The sequence below is a fragment of the Equus przewalskii genome, chromosome 8 (assembly GCF_037783145.1).
Source record: "Equus przewalskii isolate Varuska chromosome 8, EquPr2, whole genome shotgun sequence".
Taxonomy (NCBI): Eukaryota; Metazoa; Chordata; class Mammalia; order Perissodactyla; family Equidae; genus Equus; species Equus przewalskii.
Window position 1 is genome coordinate 45682174 of NC_091838.1, and position 8497 is coordinate 45690670.

An 8497-nucleotide genomic window follows, 5' to 3' on the forward strand; every position below is an offset into this window, starting at 1 on the left:
AAAGAATACTGGGATGATATACTTTTCCCCAAAGCATTTTCCTGACGTTTATGCTTTTAGAAGTAGGATCACTGGGTCAGAGTAGAAACATGTTGCCAAGTTGCTTATCTTAAACTGTCCAGAGCACTTTTGCATTCCTTATTTAATGTGATATGATGCCTCATGCAACTCTGAGAGAGGCAGGAGAGAGCGATTCACTGCCATTTTACAGATGAGATCTTTGGGAGCTAAGTTCCCAAGGTCACCTCGTTGGAGGAGGAGCTGGAATTAAAGTGCACGTTTCCCAAGGATCTCTTGAGTTCTTTCCCACTATGCCCCCTAAATGAAATGAAACTCAGGCTGAACTGTCCCTGCCACTTTCCTCCCCAGACATCTTAGTCTTTATCTAATGGGGCTTCTCTGTCATGGGCCTTTTTCCTTTCACTGAGGGCCATCTGCTTTATTTATTTATTTATTTATTTATTTTTTATTGAGGTAACATTGGTTTATAGCATTACGTAAATTTCAGGTGTGCATCATTATATTTCGATTTTTGTGTGGATTACATCATGTTCACGACCCATAGACTAATTACCATCCATCACCATACACCTGTGCCTAATCAGCCCTTTTGCCCTCCTCCCTCCCCCCCTTCCTCTCTGGTAACCACCAATCCAATCTCTGTCTCTATGTGTTTGTTTGTTGTTGTTTTCATCTACTATTTATGAGTGAGATCATACAGTATTTGACTTTTTTCCTCTGGCTTATTTCACTTAGCCTAATACCCTCAAGGTCCATCCATGCTGTCGCAAATGGCAAGATTTCATCTTTTTTATGGCTGAGTAATATTCCATTGTGTATATATACCATATATTTATCCATTTGTCCCTTGATGGGCACCTACGTTGCTTCGAAGTCTTGGCTATTGTGCATAATGCTGCAGTGAACATAGGGGTGCATACAAGGGCCATCAGCTTTAGAAGGAAAGAAAGACCTCTCAAGCAGTCCAAGGACCACACACTGTGAAATCTTCTACTAGTCTAAGGAGGAGAAAGAGAGGGACAGAGAAAAGAACTTGAGAAAACAAATGTGCTAAATTAGAATATGGGACAGGGGACCTGAGAAGGTGCACAAGGAGAAAACAGGAAAAAAACTGTGGTTTTGGAGGACCTTAATGTTTAAGATGAGCTGTGTGAGCTGAAGACAGTGAGAGATTTGACTTAGAGAGTGTTAGGGTCATGGTATGGCCTTTCTGTACTCAATTGTACGCAGAACTGTCTTGAACCGTTAAATCTACTTCTGATAGCAATACACTTTCTCAAGATAGAAACTAAACAACAATTTGTATTTTTTCTTTTCTTTTTATTTTTCAAATGAACGATCAAAAAGTAACTTCAAATATGTATTTTTCCACCACAGAAGAAAGTGAGTCCTGCCTTGCCCAACCAAAAGCACACACACTGGGAAGAGAGCCTACTTTTTATAGCGAAGTACAAAAGGAAAGCCTTCCTCCATTACAAAAGCTGAAGATTTCAGCAGTGTCTACAGCGAACGGTGTTAAATTCCTCCATGGAGAGCCCCTGGCAAAGGATGCTGCAGACCAACCCGGATCCACAGAGAAGACTCAGCCTCTAGAGGGACCCAAGGAGTCTGAGCCACCTCAGCCAGGTGGCAAAGATGATACTTCAGGAGTAGAAGAAAAGAAGAAAAATGTGGAAGTACTAACAGAAGCTCAGGCTTTAAAAGGAAATGCTGAGCCTGAACCTTTAGGAGCAGAAGCCAATCATCAGCCTTTGAGGGAAGCAGGAGAGAGGGACTCTCCTGGAGCAATGGGAGGTACTGAGGATCCACAGACTGCTGGACAGATGACACCTCTAGGAACAGCTGAGAAAACTCCGCCTCCGGAAGCAGTGAGAGAGCCACAACCTCAAGAAGCAAAGGGAAAGGATGAACAGTTCCAACTCCCAGAAGCAGTTCCTAAGGAGACTGAATCTCCAGGAATTTTGGAAAGATGTCAGCTTGTGGAAACAGCTGAAGAGCAGCAACCTCAAGAAACATTGGGAAAAGACGAGCAGTCTCAACTTCTAGAAACAATTCCCAGAAAGAATGAATCGCAGGAAGTATTGAACAGAAGTCAGCTTGTGAAAAGAGCGGAAGAGCAGCAACTTCAAGAAACACTGGGAAAAGATGAGCAGTCCCGACTTCTAGAAACAATTCCCACAGAGAATGAAACACCAGAAGTATTGGACAGAAGTCAGCTTATGGAAAGAGTTGTAGAGAATGATTCACTCCATAAAATTCCTGAAGGTCCAGGAAACATGGAACAGATTCAATCTGAAGGAATCATTGGAAGCATGGAGCATTCAGCAGGAGTTTTAGAAACAGGGACAAATATGGAAATAGTCAGGAAAATTCATACTAATGAAGAGGAGCAAGACATTGAAGGTAAAAGTTATGCTGTCAAAGATTCAGAAGGGCTCCATAGATCATCTCTGGGGGTAGGGGGTGGCTGACACACAGTCATGGAAGTCTCTGTTTCAGGTGGTTGAAGTTCATTTGACCCAAACCAAAAAGGCTTCCATACCTGGGAAACAGGCGTTTGGCTTTCCAGCAAAAATTTTCTAAAGCGTAGTCTGTGTTCAAATTTTTAATCTAGAGTTTCACTGTTGAATAGATTTGACTACTGAGGGCAACATGTCAAAATTTCTGAATTTTTTCAAGTTAACTCTTCATCAGGCCCCAAGTATGATATGAGGATCCAAAGTAAATATGTTTAGTGGAGGAATTAATCTTCTGATTAAAGAATACACAAATAACAGATCTTAGAGTATAATTTTCATCTTTGCCAATCTTATCCTTAGAAAATTACTGTCTGTCTGCTCCTGTCCTCTCACAGTCTTTTTATTTTTATGACAAGACTAGAGAAAATGTATTATGTCTTGGCATATGGTGTTTTTGTTTTTTTTTTGAGGAAGATTAGCAGCCCTAAGCTAACTACTGCCAATCCTCCTCTTTTTGCTGAGGAAGACTGGCCCTGAGCTAACATCCATGCCCATCTTCCTCTACTTTTTTTATATGTGGGACGCCTACCACAGTGTGGCTTTTGCCAAGCCATGCCATGTCTGCACCCGGGATCCGAACCGGCGAACCCTGGCCGCTGAGAAGCGGAATGTGTGAACTCAACCCCTACGCCACCGGGCGGCCCCTGCATATAGTGTTTTTTAAATGTACTTCACCAGCGTAAAACAAGTGATATTCTTACTGTTCTTTATTTGGAGTTGTAATAAAAAAAAATAACATGTCTTCTGGGTCATGATTTACATTTTGGTAAATTTTAGCTTCACACTATAGTATAATTTAGTGAAGCATTCATCCATCTGTTTCTTAATTCATTCATTTATTAATGCTGCAGTTTTTGAGTGCCTAATCATATGCTAGGTGCTGGGGTACAGAAGGAGTAAGAGATAGTCTCTGTTCTCAAGGGGCTCTTAGTCTGATGGGAAGAAGACAGAATGTAAACAAATTACCATCATCTACTGAGGTAAGGGCTTTAGCAAAGGTGTGTGAAAGTGCTCCGGGAATAACAACAGGGAATCAAGTAACAGCGTGTGTTTGTTAGACCAGCATTGGTGAACTCAGCAGACTTTAGGGCCTAGGATAATGACAATGAGTAAATCGAGGGGCACATGTAATGTCGTGGGGAGCCCCGGGACCTCGGTGAACAGGAGCACAGTCCTGTCAAAGCAGGCAGCTGCCTCTTGGCTCCACCCATGAGAGTGGGGGTCAATGTTGCCAAAACTGACTTCCTAGGGAAACAAATTTGTCTGTGCAATGTCCAGACTTTTCAATGTTCACAATCTTTAAATGTTTAATGATTGTTTTCTTTAAACACAATGGCCAAACAAGACAGGTTTTTGGGCACTCCTAGGCCACCTTTTGATTTAGATATAAATGGGACTTTCTATTTGTAACATATGCTACTGTCATTTCTTGTCATTCTGCATCCTGATTTCATATAAGAGAATGCCAAGACATGGAGATGTTTATTGACATTGGCCATTCAGAGGATCTGAGAGAACCAAGGCCATCACCTTTCTTGACACACCCGAGAAACTTACTGTTTAGATTCAGAGCTACCCCCATTGGAAACCAGCTATGGGGTACTTGACTGTGAATGCTAAATGAGTGTCTCTTAATGTCTCCTTTGGTTACGTTTCCAGGTGAGACAGGAGAGAAGGTGGAAACAGAGATGGAGAATGAGAAAGTTGAAGGGGCTGAAACAAAAGAAGAAGAAACAGGAGAAGCTGTGGATCTCTCAGCAACCACATAGATAGATATGGTGACGGAAGGGTAGACAGACACAGCGTATCACAATGGAGAAGACAGAAAACTGGTTGTGAAGCTTGTGGTTACAGATCTCATCTCTCAACATCTGCATGTTTTATACAAGGAGTGTGGTTATCATGTTTTTGATTACATTGCTCCATAAAACTGCTAAGGTGTAAACAGTTTTCTTAGCTACTTAGAATAGTTATACGTTTACAACTACAATAGCTGGAGCCAATAACAACTGGAGTCTATGATCATTTAAGAGTGTGTGGGTGTTCTCTTCATTGTGGCAGTGGGACCATTCAGTGTAGAAAATTAATTAGACCCTAAAAAGAAATTATAAACCTTTAGGTATAGGTGGCTGGAGAAGGCAGTTAGGAAATTTTAAGGAGCTCATGATAATAGTCACACAGCTATAATTATGATGGAATAAGAATGAACAACAAAAACAGGGCAGATTATACCTAGTATTTCTTTCCTATCACAGAATTTAAAGTTGGTAGAAACCTTGGAAAGTATGTCATCTAATTACCTTCTCACCTTAAGTCTGTCTGCTACCATAGATCCTTATTTATCATGTATGTTTAATATGTTAACAAAATGCTGTTGATTTTACCCTTATGTGAGGTGTTTCCATTGGTATTCTCCTTTGGACTAACATTAAAGATATTTAAAGTTAATTGACTTTTAAGTATACTTTAGAGGCAGCAAACAGCAAGAATTACAACCTAGATTTGTTGCCTATGTGGAGTCTATTCTTTGAGACCTATTCCTTTTTCAATTACTGTGATTTAATGTTAGGCTTTAGAAGTGGAAAGGAGCTAAAAAATCAAGATTTCAAAACCATTTATAGATTAAAAAAAGTCACTTTTCTTGAAAGTCACTTTTCAAGAATCCTTCCAAAGTTGCCAAGGGATTTTGGTAAATGATTCTATGTGAATAATAATAATGATAGCAATCTTGCCTACCATTGAGTGCCTTGTGTTTATGAATATCAGGATAGAATTATATTCTGGAAACATTTGGTTTATTTATCTTATTTGTAAAAATATATTTTTAAGATAACTGCCCAGATGAATTAACTAGACTCCTTTACCTTAGCTTCTATATTAAAATGACCACTAAGATGACCTGTAATTGATTTCAAGACTATAGGATACAGGGAAGAATTGTCATCGTTATTCTGATTTTAATATTAGTCTGTGTTTCTGACTGTAAAGAGTTGAAGCAGACAAGAGGAGTTACTTGAGTAGATGACATCACCCTTTCTGCAGAGTAAAGAAGCTGGATTGTGACTTTATTGAGAGCAAGAACTGCTTTATGTATCTTTGAATTTAGCCATTTAGCTCCTTTAATGGAACATGATAGGTGCTTGATAAATACTGGTTGAATCAATAAATGAATAATAAATACCAAGGATTCCCATTTATGTTTAATTGATTAAAAAAGAATACATTTAAAATGTGAATTTTTGTAACACTAACATTTTCATGCCAAGGCTGCTCAAGCTCGGTAACAAGCTATATATTTTGTAGTTCCAAAGACAGCAATATTTTTAGGTCAAAAAGTTACATAAATCAGAACTGATATAGCTTATCTTTCAAGCTACTTTTTGTAATACAAAGGTGTTTTTCCTGACCAAAAGGTATTTTTATACAGATATCTAGAAGTAGAAAGTGTCAGGGCTTAGTGTAAAATGTGAATGATACCTTAAAAACTTGAATTGTAGTTTGTATCAAGCATGGAAATAGTAGGATTCATTTAATTGAGAGGCATAAAGGTCCATTTTCAGTTGTGTGGATTATCTTTTAAAAAAATCTCTAACATATGTTAAAGAGATCTATTCAGAACTTTTTTTTTTTTTTAAAGATTGGCACCTGGGCTAACAACTGTTGCCAATCTTTTTTTTTTTTTTCCTGCTTTATCTCCCCAACCCCCCCCCGCACCCCCCCCCCCCCCCCCCGTACACAGTTGTATATCTTAGTTGCAGGTCCTTCCAGTTGTGGGATGTGGGACGCCACCTAAACGCGGCCTGAGGAGCGGTGCCATGTCTGCGCCCAGGATCCGAACCCTGGGCCGTCGTAGCAGAGCACGTGAACTTAACCACTCGGCCACGGAGCCGGTCCCTCAGAACTTATTCTTGAAAGAACAGTTCCTCAAGAAGCATTATTATATAGTTGCAATAGAAGTTTTCAAATTGTTTATAATCCCATTATTTTCCATTAATGACTAAAATCATTTATTCTCAGAAAATTTTGGAAATTTGTATCAATTTCTGGTACTTTCTATACTTTCAGAAAATACAATAGCTTGTTAGCGAATACAAGCATCTCATTTTTATTAAGATAATTTCGTGACCCAATTCTATATTTTCACAAATGCCAGCAATGTGAATATCATAAAGCCATTCATGTAGCCCACACACATTTGTAAGGAGAATACTCTTACCCTCTTTTTTCTCTCCCACACCAAATAGCAAGGCATGACTGTGTCTGAAAAGTTGAAAGCATTTGCTTACAAAATGTCATTTAATCTAAAACTGTGTCAGTTCCTCTCCTCCCTAGAGCTTAGAAAGTTAACAAGTGTTTGGTTATGATCTCAAGGTTTTAATTGCAGAAACAGAATCAGTGTAATTTCAGAGAGCAGCCGACAGGTGTGGAATTTCTCTTTTCAGTCCTTGTTACTATCAACAAAAGTTAGGGAACTCCCTGCATTATTAATTCATATAGAGTTTAACTGAAGGCCTGTAGCTTTACTTGAGTAATACTGCCCAGCAAACGTATTGGGCAGTATTTAAGATATTGCAAGATAACAACCATGCCATTATTCCTGTGCCTCATGAAAGAAGTCTCCAGACGGCAAAGCCAGGCTTAAATAACTTCTGAAGGTGGAAGAAGGGCCAGTCTACATTATAGTAATCTAAATGGCCCTTTCAATTTAATAATGTGCTGCTAACGTGAGTAAGCATGCTACTGCCATCCACTATTGGGGACAGAGATCTGCAAGCTTCACCAGTTTCCAGAAAAAAAGTTCCAGCAAACTAGTTAGGGATCCTAATTTTGTTTTGAAATCTGCCTCATTTTTTTTCCTGGTAAAATATAGATAGTTCTCAAATTTCTTCCTAGTAAAATAAAAGTAACTGTAGCAAAACATCATTCATGCTGTCATATAAATCTATGAAACAAGTAATGCATGTTATATCGAATGGATTTATGCGACCCTAATTCCAAACACTTTTTAAAAAATTACTCCGTGACAGGAGAAGAGGCCTCCGTTTGCAGCAGTACTGTTGTGGAGGCGCTGTGCGTCGGGGAGGGAGTTTCAGCCCCAGCGCCTCATCAGGAAGTCACAGAGCCCTAAGGTGATTTTTCCAGCCGTCACACTCAGAGCAGTTCCATCATCACACTCAGAGCAGTTCCATCACCACACTCAGAGCAGTTCCATCATCACACTCAGAGCAGTTCCATCACCACACTCAGAGCAATTCCGTGTGAGGACAAACTAATAGCTGATTTCAACCAGTAGTTACTTAGTAGATCAGTATGGATTTGCTTCAAGATTTCTAGATATCAGAGTTTTGTTTTTTGGTAAAAATAACTGCTTTTGTCTAAGTACTTGAATGTGACAGTGATTTTTTTAGGTAATAATTGCAAGGAAACATTCCTTTTTTATTAAAATCATTTTTTTAGTATAAAATGAACATGTTCAGGGGCTGGCCCCGTGGCCGAGTGGTTAAGTTCGCGCGCTCCGCTGCAGGCGGCCCAGTGTTTCGTTAGTTCGAATCCTGGGCGCGGACATGGCACTGCTCATCAGACCACGCTGAGGCAGCGTCCCACATGCCACAACTAGAAGAACCCACAACGAAGAATACACAACCATGTACTGGGGGGCTTTGGGGAGAAAAAGGAAAAAATAAAAAAATCTTTAAAAAAAAAAATGAACATGTTCATTGTAGAAACTTCAGAAAACATAAACTTTAAAAGATGAAATCTAAATATTACCCATAATTCATTCAGTCAAAAATCATGTTTATGTATATGAGGGATTGTTGTTATTATTTCTCAGTCTTGCAATAACAAGTTAGCCAAAGCACAACTATTAATAGAACTTAAGTCTATTGAACCACTGAGCACAGCACTTCTGGATTTTCCTTAGCGGAAACTATTGGTGATAATAGGTTATAGAGAAT

The 8497-nt window shown here is 39.3% G+C and overlaps 1 protein-coding gene across 3 annotated transcripts in view; it reads left to right on the plus strand.

Annotated features, from left to right (window-relative positions):
- Positions 1–5727, plus strand: part of ERICH5 (glutamate rich 5) — a 31410-nt gene extending 25683 nt beyond the window's left edge. For 2 of the 3 annotated variants that reach the window (XM_070631808.1, XM_008541192.2), the window contains exons 2-3: positions 1399–2424; positions 4200–5727. In XM_070631808.1, the coding sequence (XP_070487909.1) occupies positions 1399–2424; positions 4200–4309 (1136 nt within the window). In that variant the 3' untranslated portion in view covers positions 4310–5727. The remainder of the gene's footprint in view (positions 1–1398; positions 2425–4199) is intronic. The other variant, XM_070631809.1, reaches the window with a different exon arrangement.
- Positions 5728–8497: the final 2770 nt, after the last annotated feature.